The sequence below is a fragment of the Chaetodon trifascialis genome, chromosome 15 (assembly GCF_039877785.1).
Source record: "Chaetodon trifascialis isolate fChaTrf1 chromosome 15, fChaTrf1.hap1, whole genome shotgun sequence".
NCBI classification, from domain to species: domain Eukaryota; kingdom Metazoa; phylum Chordata; class Actinopteri; order Chaetodontiformes; family Chaetodontidae; genus Chaetodon; species Chaetodon trifascialis.
This window is the reverse complement of record NC_092070.1, coordinates 17875325-17896833: the sequence shown is the minus strand read 5'-3', so window position 1 is coordinate 17896833 and position 21509 is coordinate 17875325. Positions and strand designations below refer to the sequence as shown.

The following is a 21509-nucleotide window of genomic DNA, read 5'->3' as shown; positions in this document are numbered from 1 at the left end:
TTTAATTTGAAAACATTAAGGTACAGGAGCACCTAAAATGCTTCACATTGTGGATACTTGCAAACAGATCAAGCCATAAACATGCACGGTAAAAATACACACAGACACACACACACTGTCCACACGTCCAAGCATTTGGCTTAGCGTATAAGGAGGTTAATTAAGTGTCTAATGCAGCGGCAGGGCTGGGCTTTGGCACTCATCTTCCCTAACAAGTCTCTGGATGCGACTTGCAACTCTTCCAAATGCACACACACATCTTCCTGACAGCAGCGCTTACATGGTGCTCACTCAGTCTCCCCCTCTCTCCCCCACACTTTATCTCTCACTCTTCCTCCTTTTTCTTATCACTTTCTTCTCCTCAGTTTCTCACCACCTTCCTCTCGCTGCTTCTCTGTCTCTGCTCCATTCTCCCTTCGTCCCTGTGGCTGTTTCCCTGCATCACCTGCAGTTTCACTCAACCACAGTGTTTATATGAATCTAGGTCTGACTCACTGTCTGCTGGCCTGCCTCTTGTGATATGTGCTGGAAACAGAGAACAGAATAGAGTTGTGTTGGGCCTGTAGCACAGCTCCCATCCCTGGGGAGATGGAGGATATTTTACACCGGGTGAATCTCCTACTTTTTAGGCAGGCTGATTTTTATTTTGGGCTATGCCGTTTCCCCCCGCTGAGGCACTTTTATTGCATAATTAGGCGCCAGGGCCAGCAATGAAGTGGTTTGACAGTATGAGCACGTCCCGTCTCGCCTCCCTCCTCAAGTTTGTGTGTGTGTGTTGCTCTGTGTCTCAGTGGCTTTTTAACCGCCTGTCTTAATCTCTCTGCTATGCCTGCTAGTTCCCCCCACAGCAAAGTTTGTCAACACACACTGAGAGTTCTCGAGGTTGAGGATGGATGAGGGTTTGGGCTTGTGTGTGTATGCCTGAAAGAATTTCAGTGTGTGTGTGTGTGAGAGAGAGAGAGAGAGAGAGAGAGAGAGAGAGAGAGAGAGAGAGACAGAGACAGTGTGTGTGTGCACGCACATCATTGCAAATGCATGACTATGTGTTGCATGAGGGTGTGTGTGTCCCATTTCCAGCGGGGGCATGTTTAATTCTCTTATGAATGATGTAATGTTATGGGCTGTGCTGTAATTCAGTTCAGTTCGAGGACTGGGCTGCTGATGGGAGAGGCTGTCTGTGCTGAGCAGATCAGAACAATAGGAGGTCCTCTCTCCCACAAATCTGTCTGCCTCACTATTATGGCCGTGACCTTGTGCCTCCACAAAGAACGGTCATCATGTTCATCTTCGGCCAGCATCTAGTTTGATGGTTTCTATCTTTTTCTATTCTGCTTGTCCGCCCTGTGTAATTTGCTCTGCCGTTTCATTTCTCCCTCCCCGTGTGTTAGCTTGACTCTGCTCCATCACAGTGGATGTGTGTCATTTTGGCGCTGCTTTGTGTTCTGACCTCATAGCACGGCTGGTGACTCCCTATACAGTCGCTCCTCATCTCATCTCCTCCATCTCCTTCGCCTGTAGGAGACAGGCGGAGGAGTCGGTGGATATGAGATAGCATCCGAGCTTTGAGGGCAGCGTTACCCCATCCGATCCACACACACACACACACACACACACACACACACACACACACACACACACACACACACACACACACACACACACACACACACACACACACACACACTCTGTCCCACAAGCAGCCCCCACCCCCTGCACCCTCATGTTAGGCCTTTAGGTTTGTCTCCGGATGTCACTTTGTCACAACTCCTCAGCTTGAAGTCTGCCTGGATGTGACAGTTCTGGCCGCATCGCCTCAGCTTGTCTGTGGTGACAGGCCATGCTCCAGCGAGTCATTACGCTAACTCGCAGTGCTAAGTGAGTGGCTAAGATACAGCACTAAGCTGATAAAGTACTGGAGAATTGGTTGGGATGATTCTCTGCTAGAGAGGGATTCCCATCACTGAGACCTCTTAGTTCTGTCCAATGACTGTAAAATTACTTGTTCTTCTTCGCCAGCTTTACTAAAGAACTAACCTGAAAATCATGAGGGAACTAGCTCTTCTGGCCAGAGCAGAATTTAAGGGCATATGTAGATGTATGCAGTATGCTTTTAATATTCCACTGTGATCTCTGGGCAAAAAGAGCATATTCACCTATTAGCTTTAATGCCACTTCAAGTTAATTTTAAAGACGGTGATATAACAAGAATTCCACCTCATCAGCAGCATGCCCAGTTTCTCAACTACCAATACTGCTTAGTGAAAATGCTCTCTGGCACTATGCTTCAGTGGTATGCTAATGAGTAGCATTAGGAGAAGACTGCTGGAACAGACAAAGGGTCTAAGAGGGGCTGATCACATTTCGGCCCCCGAAAGACAGTCAGCCATCCAGCTAACAAGTCAGTCTTAGAGCTCCACAAGTATAATCTCTTATTGTGACTCAATTGCAAAGTCTCTGACTACCTGCAAGGCCAAACCTCCTCACTCAATTATCCCTGAGAAAACGCACTATAGAGTGTCTGTGATAACACAGTCCAAGGTCAAATTGTCAGAGACGTTGAAATCAAAGTGCTTTTTATGTTTGAAAGCACAGCGCGTGTGATGGAAAGTTTTTGGTGGTGTTTCAGTGAACAGAATTCTTTGTCTATTCATACTGTGAACTTTTCAGAATTCTAAATGCAGCCTCCATGAGTGGGTCTTGATGTAACAAACAAGGATTTTCTCTAACTTTTCTAAAGTGTTGGTTACGACTCTTGATTGCCAGTAATGCCCGGTCATTTCCAAATGATGTCTGCGAACCTCGTGTTTGTGTGCGTGAGAATAGATGTATGGCCTGTAATAATTGAGAAAAATGAGTGTGTGCAAAGACTAGCTTAGCTTCTGCGAAATTATGTTCTCGTCTGAGGGTCCAAGCATCTATCCACCCTCAGGCTTTAATTACTGTGTGAGGATAATGAGTCAAATCCAATCAGTTCTCTCTCTTGCTCTTAATTTGTATGGAGCTTCTATTATGAAGCCAAGCGCTTCAGCCTCTCACACCAGCTGCCCTGGAGTGACACCAGGCCCCTGTCTGGTGTGTGTGTGTGTGTCTGTGTGTATCTGTTTGAGATCTCTGTTTTTTGCACACCACCACATCCATGCAAATCAGGCTGTATAATTATCAAATTGGCTCATATCATTATCAGTATGTGTGACAGTTGGTAACCATTCCTTGCAGATGACAGATATTAACACAGTTTTATATACCACAGGAGATGAGTCACTGCGAAGGATTAGATCCACCTATACATATGGCCGCTGCTGAGAAAGACACTTTGTCATCCAGCTATTATGAGTCTGACAGGCACGACTAAATGGCCACGTGTGTATGTGTGTGCGTCTGTGTGTGTGTTGGCTGAAGAGACCCTGAAACCTTAATGGATTCCTGCAGAATGAAGGACAATCGTAGCCCATGGCCAGTCCAAGCTTATCCTCTGCTCATCTCAGCTCAGCTCAGAGCCAGCCACGGCTCCAGCTAGGCCTCGGGCCATCTGGCTGAAACACAACCACGCACACACTCTCTCTCACACACACACACACACACACACACACACACACACACACACACACACACACACACACACACACACACACACACACTCTCTCTTGCTCTCTCTTTCTCTCTCTGACACACACACTGAATTCTTGAAGTTTTTGTGAACACGCCATTCAAAAATCTCTGCGTAAATCTGTATGTAAGGTGCATCCTGCTGTATTTACACCGTGAATTCCACCTTAACCAGGAACTTGTCAAATAGTGTGTGCGTAGGTGTGAAATATGTAGGTGTGAAATATGATACAATATGGAGGATGTTGAGATTTGCAGTGGTGCCAGAAATAGGCTGGTTATCATGGCTGCTGCCACCGTTGAGGTGTAGTGGCTCAATAATGGCTGTGCTCAATTATGGCTAAACATGTACTGGGACACCCGGGCCAAGAAAAGAAATACCTGGAAAAGATAATCCATCACATTCTTCTTAAAATTGGACTGGTGAATTTCTTTCATACCAAATTTACATCATTGTGATTCAGTAGATTCATTATATTTAGTTTGAGCCTTTACAGCAAATCGCATCTGTCTTTATAAGAGTTTGCTCAAATTAACTTGGCATACCACCATCTAGTCAGCGAGCTACAGGTGACATGAAATATAGATATAACAGTGATGTTAAGAAGCTGAAATTATTTACACAAACACAAGCTGAAGAGCATAAGTACCAGCTATGAAATGGCCAATTGTTGATCAGAAACACTGCAGAAATTATCTGTATTTATTCAGTACTGTTGCAACAGTCTACTACTAACTCGACCAGCAGCCAAGAAATTAAATCAACTGCTCTGTGTGCTGTTTCGTCCAAGAGCTGAGCCCTTCCTCTGTAGCTATTTGTTTCAGCGCTCAGTGGCGTGGCAGTAGGTGGCCCTGAATAGCCAGAAATATTTACCATATAAAGTGGGTTAGTATGTAAAGTATGTTACACATGTGGTCTGCCCCTCTGATAGGGGCTATTGTTCCTGTTGTGTAGGTCCACAGTTTAAGTAGACTGAGTGTGATCACTCCTGGTGGCCCCCTTCAGTTTTACTCTCCTCTTGGCTCACTGTGTGGCTCTAATCGCCGTCCAGCTGTACGCTACAGTGTGCTTACACCACAGGGTAGTTAAGAGAACAAGGCCACACACTGACACTTTGCACTGTGATCCTAATGCGACTCCAGGACTCCATGTATGTGTATGCATATGCGTATGCATGCATGCAAGTATGTGTGTGTTTGACTGTGAATGTGCACATTCGTCTGCCCAGTACGCCTGCGTCTGTGCTAATTTGCTTGTGTGGGTTTTCGCATTTGTTGTGTGGATTTGTTTGACTGGCCTCGCCTGCTGTTTGCATCTCCGTGTGCTTTAATTAGTATGCGCTTTTGCATCGAGGCCTTTGTGATTTGGCAATGGCACTGCATGCTGGCGAGGCATAAAAGATTTGAAGTCTGTCTGTGCTAGTCATTCAGCCTTAATGGCGTTAGTTACACAACTGAACTCAAGTCCCTGCTGCATAAATGGGTGGCATTTAGAAATATGAGCAAGTCTGATGGCAGTGAATCATGTAGCGCATCGCTGCAGAGCATGTCTGGGATGACTGACATTGACATTGACCCAGATGGGCGCTCCTCCTGAATGGACAGCAGCTGAAACCTAAGCAGTGCTAGCGCAGTGTCAGGAAGGGAAAACAGCCCTGCTCTGTGCGTTTCAGCACTAACAGTAGTGGGGGAGAGGGGCTGACTCAGTGCCCTTGTCTGCTGCTGAGCCCGTCTGGCAGGGGGAAATGCTGTGCAGTGAAAGCCTCAGTTTATTAAGAACTTCTAAATTCCAGCCTGCTTAAGTGGCGGTAGCGCTGCTCTTTTTTTTTGATTTGACAGTATGCCCACCGCCAGCCTAGTATGTGCCATGTCCTCTCTACTGACAATGTAGAGGAGAGCTTAGTCAAAGCCTTCTGCTCCTTCAGGACAGCGGACAGCACCTACCAGTCTCTGAAACAGCTCCAGCTCCTCGGACGTTATTTTCCCAAAAGAAGTTTTGTCAGTTCAGGACCACGGTCAGCAGCCCTCACAGCCGCTGGCAGGAGCCTCAGCACAGAGAAGCTGTCCTTCAACGCAGCAGAGAACTTCACTGCCAGATCACTTTCTCTGTCTCCACTTCTCTGTGCCCCTGCCTCCACCTGGGCTGTAGACGAAGCTGGCAGCCATTTTGTTTTTTTTGTTTTTTTTGTTTGCGAGGCTGGATGTGGAGGCAGATGGAAAGGTATGCAGTTATGAAGAGAGCTGGAGAGACAGCGAGTGTCTCTCAGTGCCTCTTCGCAGCCCTCTTTCATGCCTCTCAGCCTGGCTCAGCGATTAACCCTGAGTGCTCTGCTGTCCCTGCTGACCCTTCTCCACACCAAGCCCCGCCGCTGGCCACAGCAGTACATTGACATGCCTCTCAGACAGCTGATTAACAGCTGTGGGTGTGCAATTGGTTTACAAACCAGAGGTGAAGATGTACACAAATACTAATTCTCTTTTTTTCTTTTTTGCTTATCCTACCATTACTTCCTCTTTTATTCCAAGTGAACCCTAAGGCGCCGCTCTGTCACCTTGTTGAGGTGAAATAGTCTGAAGGATGCTGGGAAGGACACAGTTTGTCTGTGGTGCGGGATGAGTATGATAAGCTGCTGCCTGGCTGTGTGTAGGAGTTTGTTAACATTTGAAACTCTCACAGTTTGTTTCACAAGTGGTGCAATATCTTGTTGGAGAAGCTGCTGTGGCTGCAGATCCATCATGCCAACATGTGATCTGTGATGTTCCAGTGTGAAAACTGGATTGCCAGACTATGCATCAACAGTACTCAAGTATTAGTGCTGAGTTAAGGCAAGTCAATAATGGCTCCTTTGTGTACTACATGACAGTCGGAACCGCTTTCATTCTGCCTGCTCTTGTCAAATACAACACATCATATTTACAATGTGGTTGAATAATAAAGTGCCTCCTATAAGTATTAAAGGTCATTGAATTGTCAATAACTTTTCCTCCCTTCCTCTGTTCCACTCCAGCTCTGAGCCGGTCAATGATGCCCTTCGGCTTGATGCGTCGAGAGCTGGCGTGTGAAGGCTACCCGATTGAGCTGCGCTGCCCTGGAAGTGATGTCATCATGATCGAGACGGCCAACTACGGCCGCACGGATGACAAGATCTGTGACGCAGACCCCTTCCAGATGGAGAATGTGCAGTGCTACCTGCCCGATGCCTTCAAGATAATGTCACAGAGGTAACTATTGATCTGTTTGGATCTTGTGTATGTGTCGGTACAGACTCAGAGCCCGTTACTGGCTGAGGAAACAAGATCTTATTTCACAACATAATTCGCACAGAATTTCATGCTTTTCCTCCTGAGGTGTTGATATCTTGTGTGAAATACTGATGTCAGCATTCATGTTCATCACTGCATCTTGGCGAGACGTGCTCGTGTATAGTGGTGTATGTGTGTGTGCGTTTAGTTACGCGTACGTGTCTGAGCGTGCGTATGTGAATGCGTATGTTTTGGGTTGCCGCGAGTGTGTTTGTAGGGACTTCCTACAGCTGCTCACTGTGTTTGCGCTCAGCATCTGCTTCCTCTGAGCTCAGATCAATGGAAGCCCTCTCCCAGCTATCCATCATGCATGTAATGGAGCTGGAGGGTGCTAGCTTTGGGAGACGGAAAGGCGGGAGGCAAGTGGCAAGGGGTGGAGGAGAGAATTGAGAGAGTGAAGGAAGGAGAGAGGCAGCTAAAAAAGGACGGGATGATAGAGTGAGTTCAGCATAGACTTGTGATATGAACAGAGCGAGAGACAGCAGTGGGGAGAAATGCTAAAAGCTGGATAGAGAAGGCTTATGTGATAAGAATGAGTGAGTACATGTATATGTGGACGTGGATCTCTTCTGTGTTTCACGGGGTGTGCAAACGTGAGAAGGCATGCAGCGACGCGGTTTAGATGTAGGTGTTATGTGCATATGAATGTTTTCCCTGTGCGTGTGGAGTATTTGCCTTAGCCCCCCTCGTCCTTCCCTGTTCTCTCACCTCTAATTGCTCCCACTCACAATCCCCCAGGAGAGGAGCCTCTTACGTCACTCGCCCTCTCTCTGCCTCTTCCCTCCCTCCTTCCCTCTCTCTATCCTTCATCCTACTCCTTTTCCCCCTCCCGCCCTCCCTCTCTGTTTCCCACCTCCCCTCGGGTGCAGCTGTCACATGATCTAGTCTAGTGTGAAATTACTCCCTTCCCTACCGTTCTCTCTGTCTTCCAGAGCCTGAAGATGTTTTTTTTTTTTAACCCACTCCTCTTTGTCTTTCTTACAATGGCACTTGTCATTTTTTTTATCACTTACTTCCTCCCCTCTCTCTCTCTTTTCTCCCTTTCTGTGCTTCTTCTGTCTCCTCTTGCAGGTGTAATAACCGCACCCAGTGTGTGGTGGTAGCGGGGTCAGACGTGTTCCCAGACCCCTGCCCAGGGACCTACAAGTACTTGGAGATCCAGTACGAGTGTGTCCCCTACAGTGAGTACCGAGACCCTGTCACCCCCTCCAACCTCCCCACCCCCCTCACCCCATTCACCGCCCCTCCCATTCCTTCCTTTACTCCCCCCGCCCGAACCTCCTACCCCCTCTTCAACCCCCAAAAACCCTCGACAAATGACATCTGCACACTTGCTCTCTCTGGCTTTTTTCAACACAAGCAAAACCAAACAGGACAGACACTCATCCTCACCTGCTGTCTCTCTCTCTGTCTCTCTTTTCTGTCTCTCTCGTACACTGCACAGACACACACACGCACACACTCACACAGGGCGCTAAACCTTTTTTCTTCACCGACAGAGCGACGCACCAGTAGCTGAGAGGGATTTTCACATGGGGGACGGTGCTCCGCAAATACAGGGTTCGATAAGCACTTCACACACACCCACTGCAAACGTGGGGTCAGCCCTTATTGGCGATCACAGCAGTGTAACACACGCCGGCCCACACTCACACACTGATTGACCCAGGGGCATGCCACTGCCTTTATCTGGTACCGAACACCTTTGCTGTCCCTCTGATTTCCAATAAAAATTAAAATTGGGCGCAGTGAGATTGTGAGGCAGGGGGTGTTGTGTGTGTGTGTGCGCCGCACCTCACAATAGCACTGTTAACACAAACAGCAAAGGGCTTATTTTAGACCACATGACCTGGAGCGCCACACGTTTTAATGTCCCCATGGTAACGGCTGACTTCCTCACGGCACTGCTCAAAGCTCCGTGGCAGGTGTGACATACACACACACCTGCACACAGCACACAAGTCTACCTCACACTCGCAAAAGGGGGACGCACAGTTGCTCTCTTTCTCTCTCCCTCTGACTCTTCCTCCTCTGAGCAAGCATGCACACACCCACGAGAGCACACTCACACGACCAAAGGAGCAGACACAGAAAGGATTATATGGTGTTGTGTTGATCCTCGTTCATGTGAAAATCTCCGCTCAGTCTCCCCTCCTCCCTCTCATGTATTATTACTCTCAGCATTGATCCCCTCACTGTGCAGGAATACCTGGCTGGGTGCAGGAAGGGGTGGTGGGGAATTGGATGACATGGGTCTTCTTGAGGTGCAGGGGCTTTTTGATTGATTCGGGGTGGGGATGTGGGGTGATTCTCTCTGCTTTTTCCTCAGGCACAGATGTTTGTGGTGAGTCGAGTTGACGCCAAGCCTTCTAACCTCCTATGCTCTCTTCTTCTTCCTTCTCATCTCTTCTCTCTGAGGTCTCTCACTCATTCTCTCCTTGATTACAATCTTTCACAATCAATATCGCCTCTTTTCATGTCTCTTAACTCCTCCCTTTCTGTATCCTGCTTTTCTCTGTTTCACCTCCCATCTACACCGGAAGGTCTTTAATCTTCATCCATCGCCCCATTTTGCTCTTCTTCTATTTTTACTCTCTGTCCATCAATCTGCTACAGTATCTTATCATTATATTCTGTCTCTCCCGCTGTCTCTATCGTTTTTTTCTTTTACAGGTGGGACAAATATTCAAACATCCAGCCATCCAGCTCTGGCAGAGAGGTTTGGAGAAACTCAGGGACTTCCAAGCACCTCTTGGTGTCTTTGCCCTTGGTCTGCTCGGTGCTTTTGTGCCCTCAGTTTACCTTTTGAGTAACTTTGAGTCAGGTTGCAGCCACAGTCACAGATAAGAAGAGGTTAGCTGGGTTTCTTGCCAGTGGGGATTATTTGCTAGTGTGAATCTTTTCTTCACAGCCTTCCAAGTGGCCACAAGTGTTCTTCTCGAGTCTCCTCTTCACCTGTGTACCGGTCAATGTTAGGTGCGGTCGGACTGACCCTCTCCAGGCGTGTGACTTTGTTTGTTAGTCCCCTGATAGCTCTGTGCTGTAGCTTGTGTCCTGTATTGTATTGCCCATGGAGGGTCATGGTAGCATCGCTTGGCTGTACCTGCCTCCTTTTCCTCATGCATTATAACCTTGTCTTTTTCCCTCTGACTGCACAAGGGAGCTCGTTCTCTCTCTCCTCGAAGCAATCAAAGGGATGATTAAATAGCTGCTGACTTGCATTTTTCCTCGCCGTGTTTGGAAAAAAACTTTGTTGATTGTGTCTGAAATATGGTGCAGCTTAGAAAATTGGAAGCTGATCCCCCTGTGATGAAAAGTCCCGCCTGTCTGAGGTGACAACGAAAAGCCAATTACCCCTGTCCTCTGCCACTCTCCTCGTCTGGAGAAACACGAACATGCTACACTCATTCACACACCCACACAGAAAGACAAACGAGTGTACGCGCACACATATGCACACAACTCCTCCTGTGGATTGTGGAACGTGTTCGTGCTCATCTGAGTAAAGTAAATACGACCTGACACATTCAGACTCAGAGCTGGAACTGTTCATCCCAAAACCTAGTCACCGTCGCACCACACGCCACTCAACTCGGCCACTTTTAATTACCAAGAGAGGGGGCGCGTCGCTCTCTTCAGTTCTGCCTCAGCAGAGATTTGTCAAGATTAATTGAATTTGCTGCTGCTAATCGCTCTGGTAATGCCCCATCGTTCACGACTGGCTGGGAACACTGGGCATTCTGGCACCATCCGAGGCTGACGGATGTTTTTCGTCGGTTGTCTCGACAAAAAGGTGAACAATAGAGAGATGACATGTAAAGGTTGTGTCTCATAGCAGCTGAGATGGTGTGCAGCCACGTTGATGGCTGAGTGTGATGTTTGCGTCTGACAGAGTCCTCTATGTGCGTGTCACACAGGCGCAATGTTACCAGTCACCTGAAACGGTGAGGTGACAGCCAGAGCTGAGCTGACACACACACCTCTGTCGGCTGAGCTCAAACAAGGGTCTGGAACGTGTGTGTGTGTGTGTGTGTGTGTGTTGCTGTGCGTGGGATTGCCTTGGCAAAATACAACATCCGCCAACAAGTCAAATCATATCTCATCGAGCCAAAAAGCCCTGTGAGGCCTCCCCGCCACATAGCATTGTTTTTGCCAACCGGAACAGGGCAAGACAAAACGACTCAACTGAACTCTCATTTTGCACTGTCACAGCCTGCTGTAGCCTGCTGGATTCCATTAAGACATCACAGATCCATGCACACATCTGCAGCATGTATTTACTGCAGTGGAGACCTTATGCTGCGGACTTAACACAGATGTACGCTAAGTCAAAGTAAATCTACCCTGCAGGGGAACCTGTCCCCCCTCCTCCTCCTCCAGGACACAGTGCTACATCATTATTGACTCCTAATGCTCTCTGTCCGGGCCATCCATGCTCACCATGCCAGAGCCATTAGACTTAGTGTTGTGCCTCTGCTATTTCATCAGCTGTGATTTATCTTGTTAATATGCACACTGCAGGTAGCTGAAGAACCGGCTTTAAAAGTGCCTACTCAGGCTGTATAGTACAGTAGAGATTGTGCAGAGCGTCTTAGGTAACTTCATGTTCTCTATTTTACATTCTTATTTTGTGGATCTGCCACTGTTTCACTCCATAAAACTGATTATTGTCCACAAATGTATTCATTATGAGACATTGCTTTTTGGACACAAAGCTACTGAAAATGATGGTTGACTTGTTGGGAAGAGTTTGTCAGTAGAAGGAATAATGGCATTGTAATATGACAAGTTTGCAGGGGAGGTGAGGAAACACTTTGATGTAGCTGAAAACGAAATTCTATTAATATGTATTGAGCCACCATTAGATGTGGGGCTCATAAATGTTTGGTGAATGAGAAGCTTTGAGGAGGCTCTGCTCAGGCCGTGCAAAGGGACGACTCTTTATCGTGAAAAATATGAAGTGAGAGAAGGAGGAAACAGGGATGGGAGAGGAACGGAAGAATCTGGAGAGGACACGCTATCTCTCAGCACTGTGAAAGAGACGGAGGAGGTGAAGTTGTCCTGCAGTTCTCCAACAATGTGTGTGTGTGCATGTGTGTATTTGAGAGTGTGTGTTACTAGCTGTACTCATTAGTGTGGGAGTAATTGATAGGGTTGTAGAGAGCGCCGAGCAGAGTGATTAAGGGGAGAGAGGCCAGTGGCTTATTTCTCAAAAGGGCCCTGAAAGAGAAATGCTGAATGAATCAGACAAACAACCAAGGTGGCCTTAAACTAACCCCCTGCTCACTGTGAGGACAGTTTGATGAGTTTCTGTCTCTTTTCTCTCTCTCTGTGTATGTGTGTGTGCGTTCCTAGGAGCAGTACATGTGATGATCTTGTGTGTGTCTGTACTTAGTGTCTATTTTTCAGGAAAGCCAAGAGCAAAGAAATGGAGTCAACAGAAGTCTTCCACCTACCTTCTTTTTCTCCCTTTCTGCAGCACTGAAGAAGTTTCTCTCTCTCTTTCTGTCCCCCCTCCTACATGTCATTGCTGTGCATCACACATTTTCCTCTTGTTTAGGAAAACATACTCAGTGGTCCATTAATGACATCGCATTTAGTAGACCTTGTTTTGAGGACTGGAACTTCACACTTGCATGAAGCAGACAAGCTGTGCTGTCAGTAGATGCCTCTATGAAAAACTCCTTATGTTCGGGCTCTGCTGAATTCTCGTTTCGCAGTGCACCACCCCCCTGCCGTTGTTTCAGTGAGGATGAAAGCTCTGGATGCTCTCTGGCTGGTCCCTTCCTCCCATAACCTTGGAGCTAATGATTGCACTCGCAGTTGGTGGTGGGGATGTAATGCTTTCTTGCCCCCTGCCCCAGCTTCACAGGATTCGCATTCATAGCTTTGCCATGTTTACCCCTCTAGGCTGAAAATGGCTACCATTTCCCAGGTCTTCATGGAGGTTGTTTGTCCAGTTTGATCTTGGCATAAGATGATAAATGATCAGTGTTGCTGCTGATACTGATGCTGCCTCTGCTGTACCGCTGCCAAGATGCAAGGCCATCCCCCACACAGATCAGGCTACTGCTAACGCTCCCTTTTTCCTTTATTTTGCTCCGTATTTGTCTCTCTACATCTCCCTCTCACTCTCTTCCCCTCTCTGTCTCTCTCACCTTTTTCTTTTTTTTTTTATGGGCAACCCTGCAAGGTGTCGTGACAATTTCACAGAGCCCTCCGGGGACAACAGACTTCCTACGACACATATACGACAATCACGCTCGCAGTGGGGATCCACAAGCCATGTGCCTTTTGACACGTCCCTTCCCGAGAGACATGACAGTCCGCTCGCACACCACTTGTGCCTCAGCAAACACAGAAGACAGACACATGGCAGCACTGTAAAGTGAAAGGCGGAGCTGAGATCCTTGTTAGTTTCTCCTCGAGTCTCCAGCTGCTCATGGACCTCCCAGATGCTGCGAAACAAGCAGGTACCAAACAGCATCATGGCTGTTGAGGGAGCCACGCCTTACCTGTTCCTGTCAGCTGAGCCCTTGGTGTGACTCAACACAGCAACCTATTGATTTGTGTGTGATGAGCCCGCTATAGACATTTCTCTCGTCTCTCTTTTGTCTTTACCCTTTTTTTTTTCTCCCCTCCCCCCTCCCCAGACCGTGTCTCTTGGTTTCTTTCTGTGTTTCTGAGGCGTTCCACTCTGTCAAGCCCTCCCTTTCCCCTGTTGTTTGTTCTCTTTTTCTTTGATGAACCAGCCTCGGCCAGGCAAGCCGGGCAGCTCCCCATTGATTGGACGGTCGATGGGTTGAGTGTTTTTTCTGGCTTCCATAGTGAGCATCCTGACTCTGTAAAATTGAGAAAGGCCAAAAGCACCGCTTTCTTTAGACCAAGGGACTGCTCTAACATCAACCAAGACTGTACCTGGAGAGAGGGGATTCGGTGATCCCCACTGACGACATCTAGCCACAGATAGAGACATCCTCATTGCCGCCTTTCCATCCACCATCTCCCCATCTCTTTCTCTGCCTTCCCCACCCTTTCTTTACTTCCACAGCTAAAGAGGACCACGGTGCAGACATGCTCCACCCTCGGTTTCTTTCTCCAACAGGTTCCTTGAGCTGCGCTTTGGGCATGAGGGAAAGTGGGAGGGAGAGAGGGAGGGATGTGGCAACATAAGAGGGGTGGAGGTGGGGTCGAGAGTGTGTGGTTGGGGTTGGATTGTGTTGTTGGGGGATTATTGATAAAGCTGAAATGAAATGGAAATGGATTTAAACCCAGGTCAGGCCATTTTCCCCTCCTCATTTTCCATTTGAGCCATCCTTTCTCTGAGTAGCCAACCATAACACAGGCAGATAACTTGCTTTAAAAAGACAGAGAGAAAGGACAGCGTTTTATTTAATCTCAATTTTCTCTTTTTTCCTGCACCTGTTTTTCTTTCGTTCTCTTTGCTTTCCCTCTCTCTCTCTCTCTCTCCCCCTCTCTTCCTTACTGTCTTTCTCTTTTATCTTTCTATCTCCTTCTTTCTCCTTTTTCCGATGCTTGAATAGAAGTGGATCAAAAAGGTAAAGACCACAATGAACATAACAACCACAGCTCGCCCCTTCCTCCCTTCTCCCCCTCCCTTGTCTCCCTTCCTCCCCCCATACCCCCTCCTAACCCAGCACCTTGTGTAGTGGTCATGTTTGATGTTGATATCCCTCCCTTTTCTTTCTCAATCTCTAATCGCCTCCTCTGCCCTTCTCTTTCTATCTCTCTTTGAACTATAACCAAAACTCTAAAATCCTTCTAGATTTCCTCCTTGGTTCTGATGACACCAGCCTGACCTGCACGCATGCACACACACACACACACACACACACACACTCTCACCCACTCACTCACACACACAGACACAAAAAGGCACCATGGGAGGTCAGTCCAGTGTCTATGAGAGATAAACGAGAGATTAACTTCATTCCCTTCTTCTATCAAGTGGCATGTCTTTGCCCAAACTTACAGACCAAACATACATTCATATCATCTCATGGATGGCAAATCTCTCTTTTTTCCATCCCTTTCAAAAGCTATGCTCCTCCTCACATCACATACACCTGACAATTCACATTTCTCATGACGTTTTTCCGCTCATTTTGCTACTACAATTTATTTGTCCCTCCAGATCTAAGAAAAAAAAATCCTCCTCTTTCTACATTACTCAGCTCCTCCTCTCTTCCATACTGTATCTCTTCCCCTCTTTTTTTTTTTTTTTTTTTTGGTTTCTCAGGACCGATTCAAGTAAAACATTGTGTTAAGATAACACAGTAACTGGCCAGAGTTGCTCTCGGTATCATTTTGCAGTATCCCATTTCCAGGTGCTTCAGTGTCCTCTCATTCTGTCTCTCTTGCTTTTTTAATTAATCACACTTCCATTTAACTCCTTTCTCTCACTGTCCCCCTACTTATCTCTGCTTATTTTTCTCTGTTGTGTTTCTCATCCTCCCTTTCTCTTGTTCTCTTTCTCTCGCCTTTCTCTGATTGGTTTATCTCTCAGATCACATCTGGCCATCACAAGCAGCTGCAGGCTCTTTTGAGCATCTCTTACACTCCTCTTCCTTCTCCTCTCGTCTCCTTCTCTCCCTCTCTTTCTACAGTTTGTGACTGCCACGCCTCTGTTTTCTTTACTGCACATGCACTGTGAACTTGTGCCCCCCTATACCCGTCCACATCAGTCAATCCTCCTGGTTCCTTATGTGTTCAGTGAGGCTCCGGAGGGGGAGGAGAGGGGAGGGGGTGGGGGTGGGAGGTGTATCCCCTGTAGGGACTGCTCCAGCTTCCTGTAATGGCCTCTCTGATACATCAGGGCCTCGCCACAAGCACTCTTAAAGAGCCCCAATCAGCGTGGCGAGGCACCTCAATCACTCACTTCTTAAAGAGGAGCGATACACCTGACCCGTACCCAAGGTCACGGTGAGAGTAGTGGCCAGCTTCCCAATGAGCCTTAACTCCCCCTCTCAGGTCCCCACCCTCCTCAACTCTCTCTGAGCCCCTCTACCCGCATCTGTCTCAGCCTCAGCCATTTCCCTGTCTGGCCCCATGGCTGGATCCATATGTTGGAGGAATTAGCCCCTATAGAGGTTGCCATTAACTGGTTTATGGACCCCTTTGTCTGTCATTGTGTCCATGGCTTTTCATTAACATGGATCATTGTCTCACACTTTTCTCCCGCCGCAAGCAGCCATTTTAGCTCACCCACACACTGCTTGCGGTGGAATAGCAAGCTACAAAACCATCCTCCTCCTCCTCGTCCTGCTTCCGCCTCACCCAACTGGTTATTTTTATTTACTACTCTTCCTCCCACTAACACTAACATGAATACCCCTTTCCTCTGTCTGCACTGCCCTGCTCCACCTTAATCCATCCCTCCACTGCTGCTAAACACACTTCCTTTCTCTGTTTATGGCTGAATTAACATTCCAGACTTGTGTCTTGCTCGTGTCTCTGTCAAGTTAATCCTCACTGATTGATCAGCTGATTGACAGATTTGGATTGGGATGACGTGCACCGCGCAGTGATGATGTCACATGCAGGAGATCCTGTTCAATGAATGTCCAACACTCTGTCAACCTGCCTACTGTTAGGCTATTTTAAGACTATGTCAGATGCCTCTCCTTCTTCCCATCACTCCCTCTGTCCCTTTTCTCACCATTTTCACCGACAGTCTAGCAGAGTACACTACCCACATCATTACAGTATTGCCTTTGTCACCACTGACAGGACCAAACAAGTGTCCGCCATATTTTTCTCACCTCCAGTCTGTTTGCTGCTAAAGGAAAAGAGGCAAGAAAAGGAAGCAGTGTTAGACTGTGGGTGAGCATACGAGGACAGAACCATCGCTCACACAAATCGCCCTCCACCTGTGATTTGGAAAAGTGAGAGGGACTGAGTGAGAAACTACTGCATCGTGTGACAGGCAAACACACACCGAAAAAATGGCTGCAAATGGAGAAAGAGGGAGAGCAGTCGCTGTAGAGACGATGAGTCAGGCAGCACCGCCTCATTAGGAATGACCCACCACACACAAGCACGGTCATGTGACCGAGGCAGAGCAGACACCCTGTTCAGTGGCACAGGGAGATAGGGAGGAGTGTGGGGATTGGCTGTACACGCAGAAGTCATGCATTGTTAGAGCCAAGGAACAGTGAGGTGAGTGAGCGAGCTAGGTGAATATAAATCACAGCTTCTGGTTTCAGGACCTTCATGGAGGTGCAGCACATCTGGGAGGCCTGATTCAGAGCAGGAGGGTGGAGAGAGGAACATGCAGGGCGGTGGCAGGCAAGGCTAAGCTAATGTTAGAGCCACACAGGCTTACTGTTACCCCACTGCTCGAGTGTCAGTCAGTCAGTGCAGGGTATGCCCCTCTGTCGTCTACTGTATCGGCAGCCTGTAGCCTCTGCAGCCGTGTCCCGACCAACTCTCCTGTCACTCAGTGTCAACTCCACTCCAAGGCAGATAAGATTTTGCTTTCAACGGACATTATCTCCAGCCATTGCCTGCTTTTGGTCTCAGTGAAGGGTATTCTCTGGGGTGAATGTTTGGGTTGATAAAGGTGCCAGATTGACACTTGCCTCTTCCACTGTCTGGGCAGTGTGTACTTGCGTGCATTGTCTGAGAGTTTGTGTGTGTCCTAAGGGTGTACGTCTGTGTGTATATGTCTGTGTACGGCTGTTTGTACTGTATTGTGTTTTTACTCCCATGATTTGACCCCCTTGTAGTCTAAAAGGAAGCGGAAACACAATTGGAGCCCCTCCCTTCTCCTTCCTTATTTCTCTCTTCTTCTCTCTGTCACTATATGTCACTCCTCAGCAGATTAACTCACTCCTAATTCTCATTTCACAGGAAATAACCTATTTACTCTCTCTTACTCCGCTCCTCTCTCTGTTCTTGTTTGCACACACAGAACACGCTCACATCCTTCTTCACGCTTTCTTCTCTCTTTCTGGCTCTCTGTCTCTCTGAACTGCACACATGCATGCACACACACACACGCACGCACACACACACACATAAATACAAAGTAAGACACAGCCACACACACTAATGGGCTGACGACTGCACATCAACATACCATCAGGAGACTCCCTGCACACTCATGCACACACACTAACCCTTAAAGCTCATTAACTGTCCAGCACGGACACGGGGTACTATGCTATGCTCCATTCTGCCCCCTGCTGCCTGTGTGCTGTACCTGCCAGTAACAGGTGTGGGATTCAATTAGAGCAGCATGCTCTCAGCAGTCAGTCCTGAGAGCAGGCCATGACTGTGGACTGAGCAAAGGCTTGGGCCAGCAGAGCCCTCAGATCCCTGTAGCTGAAAAAAAAAAGAAAAAAAAAAACTAAATAAAAAAACCAGCAGAAGGAGACCACTTTAGAAAGAGCTGCCAACCATTGGCAGGGGGTGTTTAGATCATCAAAGTCGTACATTAACCATCACCATGACGCTGTCACATCAAACATGAAAACACCATGGACTGCAAAAGACAACCAAAATGAACAGTCTAAATTTAGCACAAAGCTGTCAGCACTCACTTTTAATTGCGTTACCAGTCGATCACAAATTGCTCCAAGACACTAATGGGAGATATTTGCTGTCATTTTCAGGAAAGTTCTGGCACTTTTATCATTTTATACTGCAGCCTCATATTGACAAGTAACAGCTGACCTGTGCCTGGGAAAGGGATTATGGAGATAAATAGTCAATTATTACAGCAGTATTCCCCTGTATGTGTGGCAGTAATTGGCATGCTAGAGTATGATAGCTACAGCCTGGGTTTTAATCCCCGATAAGGTAAGTTTCATTAGCCATCTGGCTAGTTTGTAGGGTAAAGAAGTGTTGTGTCTGCGCTGCCTGGTGACTTCACTGGAATGTTCATGACTGTAAGATTTCCATCCGCACCCAAGCAGGAATTAATCTATTAATCTAACTATCTCCCATAATCCCAGATGGCTCTTACTCCAGCTAACCTGCTCTAGCCAGACTAGGATAATGCCTAATCTCAAGATTTACGCCTAATGCTTAATGCCTAATTCCTAATACCTCATTCATACTGTGGTCATAACAGCCTCTTGTACTATAGACTCTACTGCTAAGGCTTGGCTGCTCCGGCTTCCCGCTGCTACAATCACCCTTCACAGTTAGAAGGGGAGAGAGGGAGGCAGAGTGAAGGAGAGGCAAAAAGAGCTGGTAAACAGGAAGCCATCCGGGAAGGCTGGGGAGCGCAGGTCAGAGTTAATGAAGCCCCCGAGGCGAGTTTTGCTGGGCGTGAAGCATGGCCACTGTTTTCCGTTTGGCCTGTGAGTGTGGTTGTGTGTGTGTGTGTGTCTGTATGTCTGTGTCCTCACAGCCAGCCTGGAGGCCGTTGATGAGCCCCTTTGACACTGGGCCCACCCAACGACCAGTGCATTAGAATAAACCGGGGCTCGGTGATCGGCATCCGGCAGTTTTCAAGGAAGAGAAGGGAATAGAGAGGAGACATGGAGGAGGAAGACAGAGGATGGCAGGCCATGCTGTGCCACATTGTTATTGTGATGATCAGCCCAATAGAGTGCAGACTGCTACCGCTTTACGACAGCACTGGAAAGCAAAGTTAGGTGTAATAATGAACAGAATCACATGGTATCTTTGGGCCAGGCACAATGTAGTTAGAGTGAATTGTATTGCAGACAGCAAATATTTTGGAGCTCATATAGATTTGTAGTGCATTCTTCTCTATCCCCTACCTTTATATTGCAGCCAGTCATGACTCAGTACATCATCCCTCTTCCTCCAAGGCTGTGGATCCAATCCTATACTTTTATTATTGTGCTATCTCTACATTATCGTTATGAATGTTGTACTGTATGCCTAACAGGATCTTAAATCAATATCGTCAAGCACAGTTAAGGCTGGTATCCAAAAATTCAACAAATACAATGTTAATATTTACAGTATTATTTTCACTGGCAACAGATGAGCTGGATGCTACTGTGCATATTAATCCTTTTCTGGTTGGTCATCTTTTTTTTTGCGACAGTAGAGAACAGGCCTGCATATTTGTGTTTCTTTGTCCTTTATTCTACCTTGAGGCAGAGTGTTCCTGGCTTTGTTTATGGGTCACCTACATGCAGAGCCTCTGCATTGCTTTCTGCATGCTGTTTATCTCTCTATTTACAGTAGCATTGTACTTTTGAGGCAGTGTCCTACTTTTAGTGGTTGTTTTTCTCCACCCCATAGCTTTCTGCTTCGATAATACCTCACCTTGTTCTGGCCTTTATTTGAAATATTTTGAAGCACAACTTCCGTTTATGTGCAGTGCACTCATGCTGTGTCTGGATTGATAGAGGTGTCATTTGATTGTGGTGTGAGGGAGAGTGCGCATAGATGTTAGTCAAGAAATTCATTGTTCAGCTGTTTGAAAGTGCTAGATTTAACCATTGCTCTGAACATTATTTTGCATATTTCAGTCACCCACGTTCATATTTGCAAAGCAAACACCTCAGGCTTTCGAGAGAGCATTTTGGTTCGACAATGGAGCATGTCAAGCCTCCTGTGAAGAGCCTCTATTCAGAGTGTTTGTTTGTGCCTGAGCTTGATTAGATTCCTGTTTGGCTGCCTGTCTCAATCCCTGTTGGACCCCATCAGACAGAACAGGCTAATTCCTAAGTGGCCCAGCACCACAGATCACTAGCCACTATCAACAACAGCATGACAAGCAGCGAAAAGAAAAAGCTGGATTTCCAAAAGCTTGAAGTAACTCCTCCATCTCTCTATTATGATTCTCCTCCTGCTCCAGACTCTATGCAATATTCAAGACGGTTTGAGCCTTTACTGATCCATCACTCTAACAGTCACTGCGTGACTGTGTGCGTATGTGTCTTGGTGTACGCATGTATGTCCTGTACTGTCCTCATGTGTATTGGGATGGTATGCGTGTGTGTATGTCTGTGTGTGCATCCGTGTGTGCTGTGTGTCATCTGTGTCCAAATGCCCCTGCAGCGTCCAATTAGTTCAGAGGTGCGTTCAATCATGAGGTGACCAGCAGGTGTCTGGTTCTGTCGCAACCCCAAGCCAGAGAGCCACATAAATAAGCTGGCAGAGGAGACGTGGGGACTCCTCAGCTGTTTTATCCTGTCGTGCCTCCAACTGTCTCTCACGCTCTTTCTCTCTGTCGCCGGTACCCCTCTGATGTCAGAGTGGCGTGGATGCCAGCAGCTTTCCTCATAGATCACCTGACATGCCCGATGGTCCCAGAGCACTCTCTTTGTCAGGCAGGAACACACTGTGTCAGCTAGCCAATTTACACCAGTCCCCTGTGGATGACCTCCACCTGCCTGAAGTAGGCATCCTCTTCTGTGTGTGTGGGTGTGTGCGTGTGCATGTTTGGTATGTGGATTGTGCGTAATGGTTCCCATGTATTTTTTTTGTGTCTGTTTGGAGTTTGTGCCTGTGCTTGTTTGTGTGGGTGTATGAAGAGTTGCAGCTGCAGAGTAAGGCGAGGCCTGGCCAACTTCACATCTTTACCCCAGGATGCTTTTTTCTTTGAGGCATTACTCTTGACTGAGAGCCAAATTTGAGTCCTAATAAAA

The 21509-nt window shown here is 47.4% G+C and overlaps 1 protein-coding gene across 1 annotated transcript in view; it reads left to right on the top strand.

Annotated features, from left to right (window-relative positions):
* The window catches only part of adgrl1a (adhesion G protein-coupled receptor L1a), an 89203-nt gene that overhangs the window by 45475 nt on the left and 22219 nt on the right, over positions 1-21509 (top strand). The window contains exons 3-4 of the mRNA XM_070982023.1: positions 6615-6828; positions 7981-8090. Of these exons, the coding sequence (XP_070838124.1) occupies positions 6615-6828; positions 7981-8090 (324 nt within the window). The remainder of the gene's footprint in view (positions 1-6614; positions 6829-7980; positions 8091-21509) is intronic.